At 46.2% G+C, this 26,519-nt stretch overlaps 1 protein-coding gene across 1 annotated transcript in view; it reads left to right on the forward strand.

Annotated features, from left to right (window-relative positions):
* Positions 1-26,519, forward strand: part of slc39a11 (solute carrier family 39, member 11) — a 318,449-nt gene that overhangs the window by 193,262 nt on the left and 98,668 nt on the right. Inside the window, exon 5 of the mRNA XM_084322684.1 lies at positions 8,113-8,254. Coding sequence (XP_084178810.1) covers positions 8,113-8,254 — 142 coding nt within the window. The remainder of the gene's footprint in view (positions 1-8,112; positions 8,255-26,519) is intronic.

The raw sequence follows: 26,519 nt of genomic DNA on the forward strand, positions 1-26,519 counted from the left end.
TTAATATGCGCCGAAGCTACTTCCCACCCACGGTGAGGCCAGAGACATGTAAAATGGACTTACACGTCTTCAGTGACGCCTCAGAGGTCGCATACGGATCAGTAGCCTACTTGCGGGCCCAAGACCAGGGGGGAGAGATCTACACAGCATTTGTCCTCGCCCGCTCGAGAATAGCCCCACGCAAGCAACAATCTATCCCACGTCTAGAGCTCTGCGCAGCCCTAACCGGAGCGCACCTAGCCACGCTCATCCAACGTGAGCTCACCATACCGGTGTCTAGAACAATCCTGTGGTCAGATTCCACGACGGTACTCGCCTGGATCAAATCGGACTCATGCAAGTACAAAGTCTTCGTGGGAGTCAGAGTCACCGAGATTCAAGACTTAACCGAAGAGTTAACCGGAGAAACAGAGTGGCGCTACGTTGATACAAAACAGAACCCAGCTGACGTCATCACCCGGGGGATGCCCCTGGATGACCTCACCCGTCGCAATGTCTACAGTGACGGCCCCGCATTCCTAAGACTCCCGGAAGGACAGTGGCCCATGCCTATCCCGAGGGAAGCAAGTCCAGAGGAGGTGGAAATTAAGAAGTCTGTGTTCTGTGGATTGAGCACCGTAGCCTCCACCGACCCTAACATAAACGATTGCACGTCCATAGAGAGTGCACAACAAAGAACATTCCTGCGGTACCACCCGGAGTGCAAGTCCCCCGCTGATATGTCAGCAGCTAACTACGAGGAAGCAGAATTGCTTCTACTGCAGCGAGCCCAGAGAGACTCGTTCCCCGATGAATTGGCCTGTCTACAGGGAGGAAAGCCCGTCCCATCCGACAGCAGATTAATTCACCTGGCCCCCGAGAGCGACGCTCACACCCTCATCTGAGTGGGTGGTCGCCTACGCAGAGCCCCCAATCTACCGGATGACATTAAATACCCGATCGTATTGAACAGCCGACACAAGGTCACAGAGCTGATTATAAAGAAATACGATGAGGATGTACATCACGCAGGAGCAGAAAGAGTCTTCGCGGAAATCAGACGTCGTTACTGGATCCTACAAGGAAGAGAGGCGGTACGCCGCTTCCAACGAACATGTCTAGACTGCCGCAAGTGGCGCGCGCAGCCCAGCATACCAAGGATGGCTGACCTTCCTCCATGTCGCCTCCGAATCGGTGACAAGCCATTCCACTCAACGGGTATGGACTGCTTTGGCCCGCTGCACATAAAGAAAGGAAGAGGAACCGAGAAGCGGTGGGGTATTGTATTCAAATGCATGACCACCAGAGCGATACACATCGAGCTTCTCCCGACCATGAGCACAGACTCATTCCTTATGGCCTTCCGTAGATTCATATCACGGAAAGGAAGACCGTCTACCCTATTGTCCGATCATGGGACAAACTTTAAAGGCGGCGAAAGAGAGCTGAGAGAGAGCTTCCAAGCTATGGGCCCAGAACTTAAGACCCACCTCGCTCCAGCACAGGTTGATTTCCAATTCAACCCCCCAAACGCACCCCACTTCGGTGGCACTTGGGAACGAGAAGTGCGCTCCATAAAGACAGCCCTGTACGCAGTACTTGGGGCCCAGACTGTGGCAGAAGAAGTCCTAATGACAGTCCTCACGGAGATTGAGGGAGTACTTAACTCGAAGCCCCTCGGATATGTCTCCAGTGATGTGGCGGATATCGACCCAGTTACCCCCAACACACTCCTGATGGGGCGGCTAGATCCCACATTACCCCAGACAATGTACCGGCCTGAAGAAGCGAACGGCCGACGAATGTGGAGGTACAGCCAAGTATTAGCCGACAAGTTTTGGAACAGTTTCCTACTGCACTACCTACCGTCTCTACAGACCCGCCAGAAGTGGGTAAAGGAGAGAGACAATTTGACAGAAGGAACAGTCGTCATGATTATTGATCAATCACTGCCCAGAGCTATGTGGCCGGCCGGCCGCGTAAGCAAAGTGATCACCGGTGCCGACGGCAAGGTCCGAGCAGCTGAAGTGCTCGTCCAGGGTCGCACTTACACCCGTCCCGTGGCAAGGCTCATAGAACTGCCTCGACTCCCAGACACAATCGATGATGACCATGACCCTACAACCCTATGACTTTGTGAAGTTGACTGACCCCTACAGCAAACCCTTATGTGTAAATAGACAACGCGATTAATCTGTCTCTGTTTAACTGATTAGGTCTGGGACCTATTCAGGGGGTGGCTGTTGTGAAGGGCCAGATTAAACCGAATATATATATTTATTTATATATATATATTTAATTGTATTTGTATATTCTCTAATATTCCCTGATATCCCTTGTATATTCCTTGTACAATATGCATTGAATATCCATTCTAGCCTACTGAACATCCCATAATAGTCTCCATTCTACTATTGGTCGAGACCTTGGTGCCAGGCTGCCATACCCCTCAGACCCAGTTCAAACGTACCGCTCGACATGTACGAACAAGTCCTAGTTCCGCGTAGGAATTTGGCTACCGCACCACTAATGGGACTATTTGTTCATAGTGCGTATATATACTGCGCTACTAAAGTAGGACTTTCTTTTCAGTCCAGTTTCTTACCCTCCAATAGAGTCACAGACGTAAAGCCTCCCCGCGATGCCACGTGTGGGAGTAAGGCCAAGTTCGGCCTACCATCGGTATTGAGACATTGTGTATATTAATATTTGAATAGTCATATTTGGCACTATATCGTCGAGTTGGACGTAGTCTATTAAGCTAATAATAGTCTGTTAATATATAGTGCTTCGTGCGGTGAGAATACTACCGTAGTCAGTACCCCATCGTTTCGGGCAGAGAACTGGCTGCTTACCCAGGGTGGTTGACCCTATGTGAAGCTGCACCCGAGGAGCCCCAGAGCCGACGAGCGAGTGGACCTGTATACCGGATTATTCTACCGACGACAGCCCGCCTTCCCAGGCACGGATTATGCTTTGGATACTTTGATTATTCTATGGATAAAGACCCCCGACACTACCGTGTGTTGGAACCCCCCCCCCCTGGAGAGGACGCAAGGTGAGGAGACGCTCTGCAAGACGAGGTCTCTCCACATCTCTCCCCCGTGGACCGGAGAGAGCCGGCCCACAAAGAGTCCACCTGCTTTCATCGGTGGTCCAAGGATCGCCGGCGCATTGAACGGCACTACAGTGGGTTCACCTGGGATACCCTTGGCCGGACGAGGCAGCTGGATTCTACCCCCCCCCCCCCTCCTACTCCTGTCGGCTTACAAGCGACCGGATTAACCCCCTCTAGTGTATCCAGCCTATAATCATTAAAGTATCATTGCTGTTATTCCTTAACTATTCCAGGTCGTATATTTACCACCTGCGCCTTCAGAGATTGGACATTATCTATTGATATACCGACGAATACTCCTTGCCATAAAAGTGCATACTATTTCAATTCATAAATGTAATTAAGTGATTAAGTTCTTATTCTACACACCATCGCTGTGTAGGAAATAAAGACATGTTTCTAATTCGTACATTTGTGTTGGATCCGTTTCATCTACGTGAGAGTGTTCATGATAATATATTTATGCCGTGTACTGGGTGGCCGAATATTAAGTACAAAGGTAGTGGTAGTAAGTATCATATCTAGTAATACAGTCAGGGAATTGTACCCCTCAGTTACAATACCGGTACCCAACGGTACCTTTTTTTCTGTACTTTACTCTCCCTCTCTGAAGTCTAAACTTCACAACACACAATCTAAAACCCCTTACCTCCCTCTCCCAAACCGATCTTGTATCTCAATGGGAATTCCTGGTTAAACAAATAAAAAAAAGAGTAAAAAAAATAAATTTCGATTTTATTTCTTTTTTGCGATTTGATAATTGCATCATTCCAAATCGCGATTTCGATTTAAAATCGATTAATCGTGCAGCCCTACCCTCTACTTTTCTTTTTAATTTATTTATCCATCATTAACTTAATGGGGGGTCTGAAACTCAAGATTAGCCACCTGCAGATGGCAGGGAGGGGCGCGGGTGTGACGTATATTTTAGTTGATTAAATATTAAACACTTTAATTTATCAAATTAAATAATAAATAGCCGTTATTTATTTCCATATTATTATTATTATTTTTCAAACTTACAGAGCCACTGCAGAGTGGCTGAAGAGCACTCACTGCTCGTCTGCCATTTCAGGTCCAGGCGCTGTCCACCGAAGTTATTACCTTCAAGCTAGCGCTACGGGCCGCCTATTGCCATAGAACAACAGTCTGAGCATGCGTAGTGAGCTGTGACATCATCGTTTATCTATACTATGCGTTTAACGTGGCTACATGGATCCACTGAAACGGATATTTAGAATAATCTTCACTTTAAAATGCGTTTTCGAAAATCTCCGTTTGCGTTTCAGAAAATTGCCGTTTACATGTGGATCAAAGGCCCAAACGTGGAAGAAAATGTGCGTTTTGCAAAATATCCGAATTTGTGTGGACATGACCTAAGACACACGCACACTTTGTCTTGCAGAGGTGAGAGGACAGATACAGATGCAGAAACGCACACACGCACCTCTGATTTTCTCACTGGCCACTTTTCGCTGCATGCCCTGAGGCTGTTTCCATTAAAAATTTTAGATTGTTGAAAGCGGTAGTCGACTTTCTGCATTTCTCTGATATGTGTCTATGTGGGAGAGGGCCACTAGTTGGCAGTCAGATAATTGGTGAGTCAAGTGGCTGCCAGTGCTGACTAATGAGGGACAGGCCACACCTGGGACACTTCTTCTCTAACGAGGTGACCCAGGTGTGGCCAATGCCTCGTTAGTAGGCATCTGCAGCCACCTGACTCACCCGTGTTGGCTTGTAATGAGTTACAGTAATAATATAACCTTTTCCCCAGTAATGAATAGTGTTAACAAATTACGATTAGATTCGATTCACATTCATTTTCATTATACAGCACAGTACAATGAGTACAGTACAACGAAAATAAGTTTGGCATCCAATCAGAGTTCAAATGTAACAGTAAAGTGCAATAGTAATATACATTGTACCGGTGATTAAACTGGAGATAAAATATATAAATTAGTACTACTGAGTAATAGTGCTAATCAGAATATGTACAGTGATACAGGTATAAAGACACAATGGTAGTAAGTTATACTGGCCAGCAGTGTAACTAGTAAGCGTAGGTAAGGGATATGTACAGATATAGATATAGTATGTATGACTGGATGTAGATGTGGGGCGGCGTGGCTCAGGGGTAGAGCGGGGCGTCCAATGATCGAAGGGTTGGTGGTTCGAATCCCGCTCAAGCCCATGTCCATCCCATTGCCGTTGTGTCCTTGGGCAAGACACTTGCCTCGTATGAATGTGTATGCATGTGAATGAATGTTGGTGGTGGTCGGAGGGGCCGTAGGCGTTGATTATTCGCCACGCTTCCGTGAGTCTGCCTCAGGGCAGCTCTGGCTGCAATTGTAGCTTACCACCACCGGTATGACTGTGTATGAACGAATAATGGACTCTGTGAAGCGCTCTGAGTCAGAGCAACAGTCAGTCAGAGAAGAGCGCTATATAAATCCAATCCATTATTATTATTAAGAGCACAGTCTCTCCTATTTGGCCATTTTCTCAATCCTTTTGTCCAAATCTGATGTCCTATACCTCCATCTGTGGCTATAATGAGCTGCTCCTGGTACTTGTGCTATGCTTCTTGAATTCAAACTATTTATTTGTGACTCATTCCAAGCTGCGTGGTGTCTCTCCTGTCACACTAACTTCTTCTGTTTTCTCTCTGTTCCTGCCACTGCTCACACCGCCTGTTGTCTCCTCAACAATAACGCCTCTGCTTCAGATGCTGAAACGTTCCTCCATGCTTTCTTTTTATATTTGCAATAGAGAAAACACACACCTGGAATTAACAGAACACTAAGAAGGACCGTAAGGAGGGCAGCGACAGACTGACCTCCGATGTAAGTAAGGGATAATGTATATCTACGAGGTCATTGTCGCAAAATAATTGGCTTGATTGCGAACAGCTGCGAACAGCGGCCATTATTGCTCGGCAGAGGTCCGTTATCGAGTAATAACGGACCTCTGACGAGCGCTATTGACCAATCACAATCAAGCATTTCGGCGAATGTTAAAACGCCATGTAATAAGGAATATTAATAGGTAGCTAGAGCTGGAGAACAGCAGCTGGAGAACTAACAGCTGTAGAACTTGAGAACTGTTACGAATGTCAGAGGCAGTGTGTCTGACTCTTAACCACCTAAACCTGCACGGACTACAACATATGACGTATACCATGCCAGTTAGAATACCTTGTGTAGTTTAAAAAAATAGTGTCACACTATCTAAAATCTGATGTCACACTGTCTAAAATCGAAAGTGACGGCGCACCCATCGCCTTTTGGTTAAAAACTCAAAAGTCCCAAACGGAAAGAATAATCCGATTTCACACGGTGGTAGTCAAGACTTGGGGCAACATTTAGATGCAAAAACATTGTTGGCTGCTATTTAAGGGGAGTAGCCATTTGAATGAAGAACGCAGCCGCTGATAAACGCCATAGTGTGCGCATAGGGGATTTCTACGATTTGAGTAGTTGTTTGTTCTACCAATTGAAAGTATCATTGGATTTGGTATGGATTGGATTTTTGTGAGGGAAGTGGCCCGAAAACGGAAGGAGCCGAAAATGCGTTCTGAATAGCATTGTGGCCGGCGCTCCCATTTGATTACATTACTGCAGAACATATTGACTTTCCTATTTATGATTTATGAGGATATTAGCATGTGTACCAGTGTTAATTAACATGAACTGGCAGTGCCAGCACCTGCACCATATTTACCAACTATCGGTAGTTGTTATCTGGTGTCATCGATCCCACCACATTGGACTTTCATAGGCTCGTTCCAGAACAGAATTAAGAAGAATTTAAGAAAAGTTTGTGAAATGAGGCGCACTGATTCAAAGAGACAGGAGCCAAAACGTTGAAGCTGATTAAGCCCGACTTGCTGCTCACACAGTCTGTACAGCTCTAACTAGGTGCCTTTTTGACCATAAAAACATGCAAATGTTTGTAAATAGACGACAGAAATTAACATTTTAAACAGGGATATGGTGAAGCGTAGGACTAGCCAATTAAGCCCACATCTGCTTGTCTGCACATCTGCCGAGTTCAATTTAGTGTTTACTTTGGGGCTCAAATTGTTCCGGAAAATCATTTTCACAAGGCATGAATTATAGCTAATGTGAATCGCTTTTGAGATGGTTTCACCTCAAAGGTACATTGTTGTCCTGGTAGAAATGGATTTTTAACAGCTCGAAGTGAGGTAGGTAATTGACCATAATCTGTGTCGCCTCCAACCAAAAACATTTACTTGTAGGCATACAGCCATACATACATAACAGCCATTTATGTTAAACAAGCTGGTGGCGATACTGTGGGTATAGTCTTCATGCATAAGTAGAAAAAAGGGTAACCACTGCGCTCAGACAGGTGCGTAGTCCAACATTAATTAAGTTGCAAAAAATGGAGTAGGGACCGCACTCGAGGAAAATCGTTGTTTTTATTTTTATATGCACAAGTTGTATAACGCACAAAACGCTTTCAGCCATCCGGCCTTCATCAGTGTGCAATGACAATATAGTCTTCATGCACAAATTAATTCAAGGATTATTCAGCTTATTATGTATGCATTGCATTCATGCGGAATAGACCTGGCTGACAAAATTATGTCTGCTGTGGTTTTCTAGCATCTCAGATGGAGATGGATGGTATACTGTCTGTGGGCCACGGGGCCAGTGAGGTGTAAATCAAACTAATTACAGTATGTCCCCGAAGGACAGTAAACGCCATAAAAATTGCTTTCGTTCTAACCTTTTCATATTTGCGGTGTACATTCATGCCCGCCGCAATCCAATTATCCCGATTTAACAGACACCCTCCAGCCATTCAGAATCGAGTATTGTCCATGGTCATGTTATAGATGACCTTAATTTGATTCTGTATTATTATTACCCCCCCCCCCTCTCTCTCTCTCTCTCTCTCTCTCTCTCTCTCTCTCTCTCTCTCTCTCTCTCTCTCTCTCTCTCTCTCTCTCTCTCTCCCCCCCCCTCTCTCTCTTTCCCTCTCTGCAGGGTGTAGGGACGGACCCCCACACCGCCTTGGCCCTGCCCCCAGACTCTAAGCTGGACAAAGAGAAGACAGAGCACCCCCTGTACCCGCCCTCGGATCCCGAGGCGATGAGCATCAGGATAGGTAGAGGCGGACATCCTTCAGGCAAGCCTCCCATCATATACCCACGTCAGCCACGCCCTCAGTCTGGCCATCGCTGCCATCGTAGTATTTTGGATTGGAGAATTAAATAATCCTTTCCATGTTGAGTTTCTATGATGGCCACCCTTTGCCAGTGTTGAGGGGAATTTATATATATTTTTAAATGAGTGGTATTGTAGGGGAGGAAACATCAGCTACTTATCGCTGGCCAGTGTGACCTTTTGGTGGGGCGGTGTGTTCAAACCCTTTAACACCTTCGCCACAGTATATGTCGTGTTCGCGGAGCGGCCACCTCGCCCTTTATCTGTCTATTCCTGACCCATACGCGCCATTTTCCAAGTGATTTGATGAAACGTGTGGCTGCATAATTCACACGTCTCGTAGGCCGTGTTTGAATCCGCCCCACAGAGAAAGAGAGCACAGACAACTTCCCTCTGAATATCAATTTCTTCTGGTACCAAATCCAATCCAATTCCAAGTATGAATTCCCCTTAACCTTTGGCCTCTCTTTTGCTGCCCTGTTTCAAACATTCTCTTCTCTTCTCTTCTCTTCTCTTCTCTTCTCTTCTCTTCTCTTCTCTTCTCTTCTCTTCTCTTCTCTTCTCTTCTCTTCTCTTCTCTTCTCTTCTCTTCTCCCTTCTCTTCTCTTCTCCCTTCTCTTCTCTTCTCTTCTCCTGTCGATCCGTCTTATTTATTTATCTCCCTTTCTATCTCTATCTCTCCCCTCTCATCACTCTAATCAATAATGTTCTTAACCTTGGTGTGTGTAAATCTGGGCTGTTACTTTATTGCACTGTAGAAACTATTCTGGTAATCATTCACTTTCCTGGAATTGGTGGCAGCACCTCTCTTCATGCAATGATCACACCATGCATAGCCACGCACGCCTGTACACACACACACACACACACGCACGCACGCACGCATACATTTACCCATTCCACTTAATGGGCTTGTAGACAATAGGTAGAACTGAGTACCAAGTGGCACAGGTGTCGTATTAAATATGGAACACTGTGAAATATGGACCGTTTACTGATATATAACACGTTATTGCACAGAATACAGAGAAATTAAAACACTTGTTGATCTTGTTGAGACAGAAACGACCTCACAGATGTAGCTATGCTTCTCTTGATAGAGCGATAGATGTCATTCACATTTTGTGATTCAGTTTCGGCATGAAAAAGGATAGACGCCTGAATTTCGGCACCTGAATTGAAGAAACTCAAACGATACCCAACCAGGGTATCTGCAGGGTATTAAAAAGTCTTAAAAAGTATTAAATTAATCATTCTCAATTTAAGGCCTTAAAAGGTATTAAAATGTCTTACATTTAATTTGTCTTACATTTACATTTAACAGGTATTACATTTGACATGTTGCCCGGCTGTCGGGAGATGAAATAATATGAAATATATAAAATGTTTTTGTATTCAAGTCGTTGTTTTTTGCGGGGCTCCCGGGAGCTTGGTGCGTCAGGCGAGAGCTTGTATGGAACGCGCAGGAATTTTAATTGGCGCAGGTGCCAGTTCAGTGTCGCTATGTGTTTTTCGAAAAAAAATTGCTAGTATGCAAATTAAATTGGTATAAAACTTAGCTCTAAGTGTTATTAAAAAGGTCTTAAAAAGTCTTAAATTTAACTCGTTGAAACCGGCAGATACCCTGCCAACCCTAATTGCCTCTGAAACAGATAGTGTAAAAAGGTTGATCTTACACGGAAAGTGTAGGACGGAAGGCATCAGTGGGGCCGCTGTCATTCAGTGACATTATCCTGTGTTGTGTTCCCTTGCTACCTAATCGCTCTAATGATAATGTCACACGTAGCTGCTGCTGGCGGTCGCGGCTCGACCTCGCTGCCTTGAATGCAACCTAGTTAATTAACCCAGCTCCCACCGGAGCGACTTTATTCAGACGCCCCACCGCCGCCACTCAGAGAACACGACTCGCTGCCCCTTTATACCTCCACCACTGTAGCTGTGCCACAGGCCATTTCTCTAGGATTCATATTCCAAAGCCATAGGAACTTTCCTCTGATTATTTATACCAGTGGGGGAGCTAGGCTGCTCACTGATGCATTGATTGGCGCCGTACCTTTCTGTACAAAGGGAAAGGTCTTCAAGTGTGTTGCACTTGATAATGATACTCGTATAACACACTCGACAAAGTTTCTTCAGAATCCGAATCAGAAAGGTCTTTATTGTCAAGTAGTTTTCACATACAGTACAAGGAATTTGATCAGGCTGTTTTTGGTGCGACATTGACGGACAGACAATTATGGTAGAATAAAAAGGTGGAATAAAATAATATGTAATATAAACGAAATGAACATAGAAGCCCAATAAAATATAATATAATTATAACATTTTAATAAGAATAGGAATAGGCCAGGGCTGTACAACAAAGTGCTTTACGATAAACCCACAAAGACGTAATGGCAGTACATTTCAGAATTAATTAATTAAATTTAGTGCTGTCAGGCGATTAAAAAAATGTATCTAATTAATTACAGGATTTGTAATTAATTAATCGCATTTTAATCGCATAACCATTTTATGCCTGATATTCTATATTCTATAATCATATTTCAAATTGCATGTGTCCGGATGGCAGAATTCAGTACTGTATCTACAAAACCTTCTGTTTAATCATCTTCCATCTATTAATTTGCTTAGATTTTTCAGGTCTGGTCAATTTGAGCATGGTGTTATTCACAGTCAAAGATTAAAAAGAAAGATGTATTGATATTCTCATTTGGTTCATTACAATTTACTCAAAATAAAATTTTCATTCAATCAATCACAGCGCAGATTGATTGATTGAATGAAAATGTTATTAACAGATTGCAGAATGGGTACAATACAGTATGGCTCAATACACACAATTGTTAAGGGGATGCAGACCAGAGAAAGACTTTCATCTTGTTTACATCAGGGTCCCCCATTTTTTATTCATAATGAATTGTAAGTAAGGGTGCAACTTGCACCGTGCAATCCATTCTTTGTGGATCTAGCCCACAGTATTTCTGACACTGGGAATACATTCCCTGAGATTCATAGATGTCCCTAGAATCAGATACCAAGAACATGCAAATGGACCATATTAAAAAAAGTCTGTAAATGTGTCATACATTCTTATGGAATGAATGAGATAAAAAAATTAGTATTTAAAAAATAATTAAGATTTTTTATTTTTTTGTAATTAATTTTGAGTTAATTTTCATAACGCGATAATTTGCTGTGTAATTAATTAATCTAATTAACGCGATAAACTGACAGCCCTAATTAAATTAAATGTTAAATGTCTGTACAACATGTCTTAAGAAGCTATTTAAATAATAACACTCACTTCACTGGCCTTTGTTCTTCAGGCAGGTCATGCACACTTCATAGACTTCATCATATTATATCTAGATATGGTCACGGACTCAAAAGACTTGACTGGGTGTAATAATTAACAAGGTTGAGCCTTGACAACGTGGTACGACAGAATCTCACATGATGACAGATTTAGATAGATAGAGAGACAAAGAGTGACTTGGAACCCACATGTGGAAAAATATTATTAATAATGACAGCCCACTTTTGCACTTTTATTCATATACTTTTCCATTGTCAGTGGCTGAATTTCATTGACAATGATTAGAGACTAATTGTGCAGATATTTCCAAACCAAACAGATGATGCATGTGCAAAACTGCCCAGCTAGTTCCTTCTCCTAAAATATAAAAACAGCAAGGGCCTGTAGAGCTGTCCTCGCCTAAAGAGACTCTTAGTCATAGATTTTTGTGGACTAATGGATTAGTTGATTCCATCGACAAAATCTGTACAATTTGAGTTAACCACATTTAATAATGCAGAGGGAACTCGAGGGTAGTCTATCCATTCTACATGGACTGCAACTCATCTTCATGGAGGGTAGTCTATCCATTCTACATGGACTGCAACTCATCTTCATCGAGGGTAGTCTATCCATTCTAAATGTACTGCAACTCATCTTCATCGAGGGTAGTCCATCCATTCTAAATGGACTGCAACTCATCTTCATCAAGGGTAGTCTATCCATTCTAAATGGTCTGCAACTCATCTTCATCGAGGGTAGTCTATCCATTCTAAATGGACTGCAACTCATCTTCATCAAGGGTAGTCCATCCATTCTAAATGGACTGCAACTCATCTTCATCGAGGGTAGTCTATCCATTCTAAATGGACTGCAACTCATCTTCATCAAGGGTAGTCTATCCATTCTAAATGGACTGCAACTCATCTTCATCAAGGGTAGATGCACTCATCGTTTTTCAGGAAACAACTCATTCAGTGTGGGGGGAAAAAGCATGAAAATCAACTCATCAACTCATCAACTAACAAAGTCTCCGGTCAATTAAAACCAAACCTGGGCGGCTGGGTAGCGTAGAGGTCTAAGCATTCGCGCCACTGCAGAGACGCTGGGATCGAATCCAGCAGAGACGCTGGGATCGAATCCAGACGGTCAGCGGTACCTCCGGCTTGGTCAGTCGTCCCTACTAACACAGTTGGCAGTGTGTTCGCGGGTGGGAAGCCGGTGGGGTGTGAGTCCTGGTCGTTGCAAACAGCGACTACGGTACTACCTGTTAAAAAATATCTAACCCTAACTAACCTTACTGTCATGCACTTGTCCTAATAAACTAACCTACACTGTAGCACTCAACACTTTGATGAACATTGTTACTCAGCTGATAGAGTTGTGCCCTTCCTGATGACTTGTCGTACAGAACTTGTAAGTCGCTTTGGATAAAAGCGTCAGCTAAATGACTAAATGTAAATGTTCAGCAGTGAGGGGATCTGAACATAGGCACGCGGGGGCATTTTCATAGGCACAGGGGGCAGCATAAAAAAATAATAATTTTTTTTTTTTTTTTTTTTTTTTTTTTTTTTTTGCTCTGAAATATTATAGTGAAATATTTTGCACTGTTGTCGCATTTATCTTGTTTAAATCCTCCCACAGGTTCTTTTTACTACCACATATTTAATTGAGACCCTTTATTTGTTTATTATTTCAATTTAGCTGGAAATACATTGCTACATCATTCAGTAACATTTGCAGAGCCTTATAACAAAAACATTATTACGGTCACCATTGTGACCAGTGGGATTAATCAACACATTTTATTATTTATTTTTCTATTTCATTGAACATTGCACATGTTAAAAGCCATTTTTTTTACTCAAGTCAACTTGTGTTCTTAAAACAATGACAATAAACAGTTTTATTAGGTTGAAATAATGTGGTTGTGTACTTATTTTTCTGTTAACTTATTATGGATTGAAAACTGAAAAACGTAATGCACAGTAACTGAACTCAATATTTTTAAGTTCTGGTAACTTTTATTTTTATTTTTTTACAGTGTAGTCTTGCAATCAATCAAAACTTATTTACACAATATACCTCACATTCACCCTCCATTCACATCCTGGTGTTCTCCTGGTGTTCTCCATTAGGCCTGTAGGTGGAGCTATGACAGCACACGTACAGTACACACACCGATGGTGTGTGATGTGTCCAAAAATGAATGGGCAAATGTGAGTGAAATGGTCGCACTGTATGCAGCTGTTTGTCTGCATTGCACCCCCCCCCCCCCCCCCAACTCAGATTTAGGGTTGATACAACCATCATAATAATATTGTTAATAATAACAATAACAATAATGATGTAATAATGTAAAAATTATCATTAAAAAGACCTGGCGGACCTTTAAAAAAGTGAATATCAGGAAGGCAGCAGGTCCGGACGGCATCCCCGGCCGCGTCCTAAAAGTCTGTGCCGACCAACTGGCCCCAGTATTCACTGACATATTTAACCTGTCCTTAGAACAGGCTGTCATCCCCACCTGCCTGAAGAAGTCCACTATTATCCCTGTACCCAAAAAATCCAAGCCTGCTTGCCTCAACGACTACCGCCCTGTAGCTCTCACCTCCATAGCCATGAAGTGCTTTGAGAAGCTAGTAAAGGGCTACATCTGCTCCTCCCTCCCCATCAACATGGACCCCCTGCAATTTGCATACCGCCCCAACAGGTCCACGGAGGACGCCATAGCCCATGTGCTGCACACAGCAGCATCACACCTGGACAAGAGGCAGGGGAACTATGTGAGAATGCTATTCATCGACTACAGCTCGGCATTCAATACCATAGTCCCCTCCATACTCATAGCCAAGCTCAGGGACCTGGGCTTGAACTATGACCTCTGCCAGTGGGTCTTGGACTTCCTGACTGGCAGACCCCAGGTGGTGAGAGCAGGCAACTGCACCTCCTCATCCATCACCCTCAACATAGGGGCCCCCCAGGGCTGTGTTCTGAGTCCCCTCCTCTACTCCCTGTACACACACGACTGTGTGGCTCAGCGGAGTAGCAATACAATCATCAAATTTGCTGACGACACAGTGGTGGTGGGCCTGATCTCTGCCAACGACGAGAGGGCCTACCTGGAAGAGGTCAAGGTCCTGGCGGGATGGTGCCAGGAAAACAGCCTCTCCCTGAACGTCAGCAAAACAAAGGAGATGATTGTGGACTTCAGGAGGTCGGGGGTCAAGGACTACAGCCCCCTCAGCATCGACGGGGCACCGGTTGAGAGAGTCAACAGCTTTAAGTACCTCGGAGCCTACATATCCGAGGACTTGACATGGACCACACACATTGACAGTGTTGTGAAGAAGGCACGACAACGCCTCTACTTCCTCAGGCGCCTAAGGAAGTTCCAAGTCAGTCAGAAGATCCTTAAGAACTTCTACTCATGTACAATAGAGAGCATCTTGACCGGCAACATCACCTCCTGGTTTGGGAATAGCACTGCACAAGAACGAAGCAGACTACAAAGAGTGACACGTTCAGCCGAACGCACAATTGGAGGGGGGCTCCCCACCCTCCAGAACATTTACAACAAGCGTTGCAAGGGCAAGGCTAAGAGAATCATTAAAGACTCCAGTCACCCGAACAACTGCCTCTTTGAACTGCTGCGGTCAGGCAAGCGATACCGGAGTCTCAAGGCGAGCACAGAAAGACTCAGAAGAAGCTTCTATCCCCAGGCCATCAGGCTGCTAAACGAACAATGAACACTACACAACAACAAACCACCAAACGCACATAGCACACACATCCACACGCACACACTCACTTTAAACAAACACACTGTAGCACCCACTCCACACACTTTATAGCACACACCCACTTTAAACAAACACACTGTAGCACCCACTCCCCACACTTTATATTTATTGATGAAGGATTGCACTACAACTCGTACACCTTACTGTAAATTGTACCTAAATTGTACCTCATCCCATTTCTGCTTTGCACTATATAGTACTGTACATTAGTACACTGCATAGTATTGTATATTATATGGTAACTCAGAACATTGTACATATGTCTATACCGAACACTGTGACCTCATTTTCTTCTTCTAAATTACATGCTATACTATGTTATTTGATACTATCTTGTCTAGCACAGTCTCTGGAGCGTAACAGTAAGAAGCATTTTGTATGAAAGTATTCTGTACTTCTGTATGACAACTATTAAAGGAACTTGAACTTGATTATGAGAGAAAAAAATTACGATGCATGGTGTAACTGAGGGGTACAATTCCCTGAGAGTATGGTATATTAAACCACTACTTAGTTATGTACTTTAATTACTGGCCATACAGTACATGAATATATATGGTGAACACCCACACAAGAATACGGCAATGACACATAAAGTTCTATTTAGAGGGTATTTATTATTATCAGAGCAAGCAACGTTAGGTTACAGATTGAGAATTATACTCGCGCTTGTAAGGCGAAGAACACACGTAAAGTAGGTCAAGAGCGTAAGTCAATGAGAATAGTAAGATGGGTCTAAACTGACGCCACCTGTAGCATAGCAATTACATAAGGCACACTAGTACCAGCTGGAGACACTGGGGGGTTCCCTCCGGGTGTAAGGCCGGCAGGGTAGAGGAATGTTCGGGTGCAAAGTCTGGGTCAACGAGGAATAACGAGGTTCCAGATACAGGAACCAGTGCAGTACTCCCTTGATCGGTAGACAAAGCAACAGCTATAATCCAGTATGCTCGACAGCATGGATGAAAGCTAGCCAGCCTCTTCCTAGAGGCGGGCTCGAGTGATGATCCTCACGGGGGGTAAATCCCAAACGATAGTGGAATCCACGGTACTCTCCTCCAGCGGTAACGGTCCCCAAAGCAATATAATCCAACCAGAAAGGGTTCTGCATTCGCCGACGCTGGTTCTCCTGTGCACTATACTTCACATTAGAATAAGTCGAACTTGACGTTATTTCACTAAACTCTGACACTTTTACTATCCTATTCGCACATGTTCTAAGTGCTCTATTTAGACGCAAGGTTGCTCACTTCACTTGGTCGTTGACTCGTGGTGAAGGCTTTACTAGTAATGAACGAATTGCTGCTGTTTCCACCTGCGCCGTATTTATACGTAAGGTGAATTATCTAGTGCCAACCTCAGTTCTGTCTCGTATTACTGCGCAAACCTGGATATGTTGAGACATGCCTTGGCGTTGCCTTTGAACTTGCCATTGGGGGTATGGTCGTTGGCGCCTAAGGGTCGCTGTCCAATAGGAGAGCGAATATTATGGTCTGGTTTGTACCCAGGTAAAGGGATATTCCGTGTATATATACAAAGAATATACAAGGGATATCAAACGATATACAAATATTATACAAGGGATCTCAAGCAATAAATATATATATTCGGTTTAATCTGACCCTTTGTAACAGCCGCCTCCTAATTAGTCCGCACCTAATTAGATAAAGCAAAGACAGATTAAACGTCTTGTCAACTACTCAATGTCTGTTGTGGGGAGTAGAGCAATCTACAAAGTCAGTGGGTCATGATCGTCATCAAGGGAGTCAGGGAGCCTTGGCAACTCTATCAGCCTCGCTACGGGTCGGGTGTAGCGGTGAGGCAGGTCGGCCCTCCTGCGTATACTGGGCTGTGCTTGGCTGTGTCTCCACATCCTCCGTCTGTTCCTCTTGTTTGGTCTGTACCCCGTCTGAGGAGGGGCCGGTTCCGGCCGCCCCATCAAGAAGTCGCTTGGGGTGCTGGGTTCGAGGTCAGCTACGTTGCTTGGAGCGCAGCTGAGGGGGGTGGAGTTCGGAACTCCCTCTTCTTGTGCCCACGGTTCTCTCACAGGCCTCTCGTCTAATGTCAATAGCCTCTCAACGGGCTGTACGAGAGAGTGGCCTGTGTCGCTCACCTTTGTGTGCAGGCAGCGTGTAGACGTGGGTTTACTGTCAAGTCCGTAGAGGGGGCCCTGGAGCGTCCACCCCAGTCGGGTCTGAACCGCGACTGGGCATCCTTTGGGTCCGATGTGGGCCGCCTCAATTGGGAGGATGAGGTCTGCGTGGTCGGAGCCTATGAGCAGGGTCGGTGTGGCGCCGTCGATAAGCGGTATAGGTAGTCTGCGTAGGTGCTCGTACTTCGCCATCAGCTGTGGGATGGGGTAGGTGTACTGTGACAGGCCTATGTCGTGGCTGGTGAAGACGTTGGTGATGCTATACTGCTTCTCGGGCTGCTCGATCGCTGCTATCTTGAAGGAGACATTTTCACCCTTTATGGTCTTCTGGTCTCTTCTAATGGTACGGATTGTCATTGTTCCTTTGGCACCCCGCAGGCCTAACTGGGCTGCGGCGGAAGCGTGGAGGAGAGTATTTTCAGACCCATCGTCTAGGACGGCGTAAGTGTCCAGGACCTTGTCCTCGTAACTCAGGAGCACTCTGACCACTTTGATGAGCACTCGGGGGGTCCCGCTATGCTTGGGGTCTATGTGGAGCACTCCTGTTGGTCGGTTGCCTTGGATCTTCTGCTGGTGGGCCCCGCACAGTGATGCGCGGTGAGCGGCGCCCGCCTGGGCCGCCTCACGCCACTGATCAACTTGGACGGGGTTCAGTGTCTTGTATTCGGCGCACTGTGCCAGCCAGTGTCCGCCGTCGCAGTAGGTACAGACGATCTCCTGTTCCTCTCTGGCGGGGGAGTTGTGACTCGACGGTGGTGGCGCCGACTCAGGGTAGTACTGGTGGCACTGTCGGTCCCCGTGTCTGCTGCGACAGTCGGGACACCAGGGGGTGGTTTCAGGCCTGGTCTGTGGTGACACCGCCTCGGCCTGATACATCACCGTGACGGGCCCACTTTGGTTTCCTGGCGGACGCTTGTTGATGTCGTGCAGGACCTCCAGGTGGGCGCCGTCGCACTTGCTGCATTTCTTCTTTAAACGGCACTCAGCTGCCATATGGCTGCGCGCGCAGCGGAAGCAGCGGCGGTTGGCTTTGATCCACTGACTCACCTCGTCAGTGGTCAGCTTCTTGAAAGTGTCACATTGATACAGCCGATGTTCCCCTTCACAGTACTGGCATTCAATCTTCCACTCCCCCTTGGTCGGGGGTAGGGATGGGTATCGTTAGGATTTTATCGATACTACTACTCTTATCGATACTGCTTAACGGTTCGGTACTTTATCGATACTCTTATCGGTTCTTTTTGGTTCTTTTTTTGCAAGAAAAAAAGACAATTAATTAAGAACAGAATCAACATTGCTTTATTATTTATAAATACAACTTTATAAATAAGTATTATAAATAAATATAATTTCTTCAGCAACAGCAGCAGCAATGTTCTTTTATATAACTTTATAAATAAATATAATAAATGAATATAATTTCTTCAGCAACAGCAGCAACAATGTTTTAAATGTGTCTGACTCTGAATTATAGACTTTTTATAATAAACAACAAATGCAAAAGGCTAACAGAACTGTGACACTCGTTCACCCTATCCTCTGTCATCCTTCCTCTAGCTGCTAGGGTGAAAGGACTTTGGGTGGTGGAGGGAGGTAGAGGGAAGGATGTGTGGTGGCCCTGGGCTCACTGGCCTGGGACACATTGGTGGCTGACGCCTCAGCTTGACGATCTATAAAAAGTTTAGATTGTAGTATTTGTAGCTAAACAATTATTTTGTTTATTAGCCTATTTGTAATAATTCGTTATTAGCCTAGGAAACTCCGTATCTTGGCTTACCGGCGGCAGTGGACGTGGATGCAGATGGAACACTGCGCGCAAGGCAGTCGAATACGCGCATTTCTGCACACTAATATCATGTTTTGCCAACAGATGTTTTGATAAATTGCTCGTATTGCCACCCTTACTGGCAAATGTTTTGTTGCACTTGTGGCAACGTGCGTTGTATATCCATACTTTCTTTAGAACGCTTCGCTCTATCCGCCATCACGAGTCACGGTGCATGCAGACTCAGAGCTGTCTGTGTCTGTGTGCAGCGCGCTTCAGCACGGAGAACTTTCATTAAGGAGTACCCGTATGTAGCACTACTAGCGAGCGACTCGCGAGGAGTGTGTGTAATAATGACTCGCTGTGGCTCGCTTCTCGTGCAGAGACAGAGAGAGGATAGATCGTTTGCAACTTTTAAATAATAATAATAATAATAATAATAATAATAATAATAATAATTTCTCTAGAGTATCGATAGCAGTACCGAGGACGTCGGAGCTTATAAATACTCCGGTATTTTCTAATATAGTACCGGTTCCCGTTTAAAACCGGGGTCCGGGGGGCATCCCTAGTCGGGGGGTTGCTGTGGTTCTCGTGCTGCGGCACTGACTCGGCCTGGTGCATAACAGTCACTGCCCGGCGGTTATCATTAGATCCCCGAGGTCCATCTCTTGGGCTTGGTCCACTCCACACGAACGTGTCCAGTCATAGGCTGCTGACCTCCCTGGCGAGGAAATCAGCTAGGTCTAGGAGGGATGCTTCTGGGCCGTTGGGGTCGCGGTGGTCTCTCTGCCGCCGAAAACGCTCTTGGCGGGCTGGAGGGAGCTTCTCCAGTATTCGCTCCACATTAGAGTTTGCATATAGTTCATGTCTTCCTTTCTCCTTTTGGGACCCCAGCATCCCTACTAGGGATTGTACCTTGATAGAGAGGTCATCCAATGCTCTATTGTCTTTGGCTGGGGGGAGACGGTCAATATCTCTTATTTCTTGTATCACGTAGTCCCATATGCGTCCATAACGCTGGTCGAGGGCCACTAGAGCCGCGGAGTATGGGGTGCTTGAGTTGGAATATGCCAGCGCTATATTATGCGCTCTGGGCACCTTGAGGTGCTTGAGGAGGATGGCATATTTGTACGACTCATCGGGGACGTCGGACATCATAGTCTCCAAGCACATCCGTAATTCCGTGTACTGTGCTCTGTCCTCGCGCGTAAAGTCTGGGAACGTCGGTGTGCCAAGGTACGATGCCATGGATGGCTGGCACATTGGTGAGCGTAGGGGAAGAGACTTCCTGGGCGAGTCTCCCCGTACGTGTTGTCGTGGGTTGGTACTTGGTGGGTACCAGAGGCCGGGTACCCAGGTGCTGTTCCTCGGTGCTGACTGTACGTCAAACTCACCCGTGAGTTGGGTCGGGGGTTTGTAGTGCAGTGACTCGGGGCTGACGTCTGGTCTGTACTGGGCCTCCTGGTCCAGAGTACGTTGCTGCTGGTCGGGGCTGTACTGGGCCTCCTGGTCCAGAGTACGTTGCTGCTGGTGGGCTTGACATTCCTCCTCTTCCTCTTCCTCTTCTAGGTCCTGGAGTTTTTTAGTCAGTCTCTCGGCGACGTAGGCCGGTTCTTCCCGGTGGCTGGGTCTCATATGGACCGGTCGGGGAGGGGGGTCGGAGACGTAGACAGGATCCTCTTGTTGGCCGGGTCCCGGGTCGCTTCGTCGGGTAGGGGAATGTGCCCTAGACCCTTGTCGTGATGATCTCCGGGAGCTCCGTGCGGAGAGAGGGGGTGTCGCCATGGCAATCAATTGTTCTATCATCTGCGCCTGCAGCCGGTCGCGCTCTGCTTCGCGCTGGGCATGGGCGGCGTCGCGCTCTGCTTCGCGCTGGGCATTGGCGGCGTCGCGCTGTGCATTGGCGCTGGCATGGGCGGCGTCGCGCTGTGCATTGGCGGCGTTGCGCTGTGCATTGGCGCTGGCATGGGCGGCGTCGCGCTGTGCATTGGCGGCGGCGCGCTGTGCATCGGCGCGGCTTCTTTCAATGTTCTCTTCCGTATGAAGGCGTCTGGTCTCCAGTCTTATGCGGTCGTCTTCACTCCTTTTTTGCGCCTGGAAGCGCTCTCGCTCGGTTGCGGAGTGTTCGCGTTCACTAAGGGCTTGCGCTTGGAGTTGCGCGTGAAGGCGCTCTCGTTGGTCTGCAGCTTGTTCGCGCTCGCTCGTCTGTTGAGCCTGAAGGCGTTCTCTTTCCATGGTAGAGTGTTCGCGCTCACTAAGCGTCTGTGCTTGGAGTCGATCGCGTTCAGTGGAGGCTGCCAGGGTGGCGATGAATGCCTGCGCCAGCATCTGGTCCGCTTCGCTGGGGGATGACACTGACGGAGGTGATCGGCTTCTGACAGTGCTCGTTGGAGATCTGTTCTCTTGGCGCGCCCCGAGGTCCATCTCCTGGGCGCGCTTCTCTTCTGGTCGTGTGTCGGGTTCTGTCCCTGGAGCGCTTTCTTTATCCTGGAGCTCTCCGGGGACTATTCCGTTGACGTTGTCTGGGGGTATAGTCATGTCATGTCCCCCCTGGTCCCCCCCGTGAGCTTGGTCAGTTTCGTTAGAACCCACTAGGGTCTCTACTGGCAGGGTCGCCTGGTCGGTAGGATTTTACATGCTTTGACTATCCGCTTTATCCGCATTTAACGTCTGTTTAAAGCTAGGTATTAGACTGACAGCGTATTCCTCTAGATAGGGAGGTGGCTGACGTCTGCGCTGCGGGCGTTCTAGCTTGGGAGAGCCGCTTGGGGAGTGTTCACCGCTGGCCATGGTTAATATCAATATTATATTAGATATTACACTGATACCCTCCGGCTCGAAGGACCAATTGTAACTGAGGGGTACAATTCCCTGACTGTATTGAGAGTATGGTATATTAAACCACTACTTAGTTATGTACTTTAATTACTGGCCATACAGTACATGAATATATATGGTGAACACCCACACAAGAATACGGCAATGACACATAAAGTTCTATTTAGAGGGTATTTATTATTATCAGAGCAAGCAACGTTAGGTTACAGATTGAGAATTATACTTGCGCTTGTAAGGCGAAGAACACACGTAAAGTAGGTCAAGAGCGTAAGTCAATAAGAATAGTAAGATGGGTCTAAACTGACGCCACCTGTAGCATAGCAATTACATAAGGCACACTAGTACCAGCTGGAGACACTGGGGGGTTCCCTCCGGGTGTAAGGCCGGCAGGGTAGAGGAATGTTCGGGTGCAAAGTCTGGGTCAACGAGGAATAACGAGGTTCCAGATACAGGAACCAGTGCAGTACTCCCTTGATCGGTAGACAAAGCAACAGCTATAATCCAGTATGCTCGACAGCATGGATGAAAGCTAGCCAGCCTCTTCCTAGAGGCGGGCTCGAGTGATGATCCTCACGGGGGGTAAATCCCAAACGATAGTGGAATCCACGGTACTCTCCTCCAGCGGTAACGGTCCCCAAAGCAATATAATCCAACCAGAAAGGGTTCTGCATTCGCCGACGCTGGTTCTCCTGTGCACTATACTTCACATTAGAATAAGTCGAACTTGACGTTATTTCACTAAACTCTGACACTTTTACTATCCTATTCGCACATGTTCTAAGTGCTCTATTTAGACGCAAGGTTGCTCACTTCACTTGGTCGTTGACTCGTGGTGAAGGCTTTACTAGTAATGAACGAATTGCTGCTGTTTCCACCTGCGCTGTATTTATACGTAAAGTGGATTATCTAGTGCCAACCTCAGTTCTGTCTCGTATTACTGCGCAAACCTGGACATCTTGAGACATGCCTTGGCGTTGCCTTTGAACTTGCCATTGGGGGTATGGTCGTTGGCGCCTAGGGGTCGCTGTCCAATAGGAGAGCGAATATTATGGTCTGGTTTGTACCCAGGTAAAGGGATATTCCGTGTATATATACAAAGAATATACAAGGGATATCAAACGATATACAAATTGTTACAAAGGGTCAGATTAAACCGAATATATATATTTATTGCTTGAGATCCCATGTATAATATTTGTATATCGTCTGATATCCCTTGTATATTCTTTGTACATATACACGGAATATCCCTTTACCCAGGTACAGGCCAGACCATAATATTCGTTCTCCTATTGGACAGCGACCCCCCAGGCGCCACGGCCATACCCCCAATGTCTAGTTCAAAGCCACCGCCAAGGCTTGTCTCAACATGCCCAGGTTTGCGCAGTAATACGAGACAGAACTGAGGTTGGCACTAGATTATTCACCTTACGTATAAATACGTCGCAGGTGGATACAGCAGTAGTCTTGTCTTATCCTAAAACGTTCGTTCAACGTATCGTTCGTTCCTTACTAGTAAAGCCTTCATCACGAGTCAACGACCAAGTGAAGTGAGCAACCTTGCGTCTAAATAGAGCACTTAGAACCGCGTGCGAATAGGATAGTAAAAGTGTCAGAGCTTAGTGAAATAACGTCAAGTTCGACCTAGTTAAATGTGAAGTACCGTGCACAGGAGAATCTACACCGGTGAATGCAGAGCCTTTTCCGGCTGGATTATTATTGCTTTGGTACCGTGGCTGCTGGAGCAGAGAACTGTCTACCCCGCTGCTGTGTGGGATTTACCCGTGAGGAGCATCACTCGAGCCTGTCTCTAGGAAGAGGCTGGCTGGCTTTCACCTATGCTGTCGCGCATACTTGGATTATAGCTGCTGCTTTTGTCTGCCGATCGAGGGGAGTATATGTACCGCCTCCCGTAGCTGGAGCTTATTGATTCCTCGTTGATCCAGACTTTTGCATCCGAACATTCCTCTCCCCTGCTGGCTTACAACCGGAGGGAACCCCCTTAGTATCTCCAGCTGACCTACGAGTGTACCTTATATAATTCTTATGCTCCAGGTGGTATTAATTATCCCCATCGTAATATGCTCATGGACTTACGCTCTTGACCTATTCATGCACATTCTTCGCCTTACAAGCGCAACTCTAATTCTTAATAAATGTAAGATAATCTTGGTGCTCTTCTAATAAATATTACAAACAGTACTTTCTGGCGGTTAGGTGGCCGAGCGGAGATTGCGTTCGTCACCAGCCCCGGAGCTGAGCTGGATTTGCCTGTTCGAATCCAGCTCACAGCTCCGGGGTTGTCACCACCTTGGCTGGCCGTCTGCACTGATACAATTGGCTGTATCAGAGGGTGGGAGAAGCTGGCGGGGTGGGTCCGGGTCGTTGTAAACAGCGACTCCTACAGTTCGGTCGGGGCGCCTGCTAAGCGCGGATTGGACGTGAGGGGGATAGTGTGGTCCTCCCACACGCTACGCCCTCTCAATGAGAATCCGCGCTGCCAGGTGAAAAGAAGCGGTGATTGGCTGGACGTGTGTCGGAGGAAGCACGTGGTAGCCTCCACTCTCCCAGATGATCTGACTGTGGGGGGTAAGTGCGCAGCGACCAGGAAGGGACTGGGAATTGGCATACGACTAACATTGGGATGGGAGAAAAATCGGAGGAAAATGGAGGGGGAAAAAGACCAAAAAAAAAAAAAAAAAAAAAACAGTACTTTCTTTGTTAAGCCGTGTTATTGTGGGGGTGTTCATCTCATATACCTGTGTACTGTATGGCCAGTAGTAATGTACATAACTCAGTAGTGGTTTAATGATACCATACTTATTCAATACAGTCAGGGAATTGTACCCCTCAGTTACACAAATATTATACAAGGGATCTCAAGCAATAAATATATATATTCGGTTTAATCTGACCCTTTGTAACACATGGAATATTGTTGAGGCACACTAGTTACAACTATATTTCAAACAGGCACTCCATGTCAAAAAGGTTGCTGACCCCTGGTCTACACCCTCCCCAGACTGACAGTAGGGCAATGTGTGCAATGACATAACGACTAAATTGGGGGAAGGGAGGAAAAAAGAGAGCAAGATAGAAAGAAAGGCAAAACATAATTTTTTTTTCATCCACTTTTTCTCCCATTTTCTATATTTTCTCCCATCCCAATTTCATATCATCCAATTCAACCCTCCCCTGTCACGAAAGCTGTTTCTTACCTCCCACAAGCCGGCTGCAATGTGGACTAAGTCATACATAGCACAAGTCCCCTCCGGTACTTGAGCAGTCGCATCTTTTCACCTGCGCAGCTCGATCTCTCAGTGGTGAGGAGTAACGCGTGGGAGGCTCACGCTGCCCCCGACACTTCCTGATTCTACTGCGCAGGCGCACCAACCGACCTGTAGGAGTCGCTGTCCACAACGCCCGATCCCCACCCATCAGTTTCCCACCCCCTAATACGGCCAATGTGTATTAGTATGGACGACCAGCTAAACTGAAAGCAAATGTGGAGCGCTGGGCTCGAACAGGCGAGCCCAGCGTCTCCAGATTTCGTGTCGAGCGCCTTGCCCACTACGCCACGTAGCCGCCCAGAAAGGCAAAACATTTAAACATTTGAATTGACCGATTGATCGACTACGAGGCGACGCGGCCCTGAGGAGCATTGAAACTGACGGACCCAGACGGCTCATGTGTCCCTCTCTAGACACCGTGTCTCTGCACAGGTGGGATGTGGAAACACAACAGAGGAGAGCAGGCAGCGTGCTCGATGTCTGGGGACATGACGTGAATACTGAACAAGATGAGATGCATAATGAGCCGCTCCAGTCAAATACTGTTCACAGAGGACACGTCTGACGTACAGACCAGCGTTCTGCTCCAGTCAAATACTGTTTACAGAGGACACGTCTGACGTACAGACCAGCGTTCTGCTCCAATCAAAGACTGTTTACAGAGGACACGTCTGACGTACAGACCAGCGTTTTGCTCCAATCAAAGACTGTTTACCGAGGACACGTCTAACGTACAGACCAGCGTTCTGCTCCAGTTAAAGACTGTTTACAGAGGACACGTCTGACGTACAGACCAGCATCTGATATGAGAAAGAAATGAGAAAAGAAAGGGGAAAAAATGCTCTTTTACTAGTATGCACTCTGCTACCTACTATGCTAATTATGCATTCAAGTCTATAGCACTCAAGATCGACACTGTTTGACGAACAATGTTACTGACCCTTAGCTGCCAGAGTTGTACCCTTCCTGCCGACTTGTTGTACAGAACTTGTAAGTCGCGTTGGATAAATTCGACAGCTAAATTACTAAATGTAAATGATACATGGGAGCCGGAATCTAAATAGAACCGCATTGACAT

Source organism: Notolepis coatsorum (genome assembly GCF_963971535.1).
Source record: "Notolepis coatsorum genome assembly, chromosome: 10".
In the NCBI taxonomy this organism is placed as follows: Eukaryota; Metazoa; Chordata; class Actinopteri; order Aulopiformes; family Paralepididae; genus Notolepis; species Notolepis coatsorum.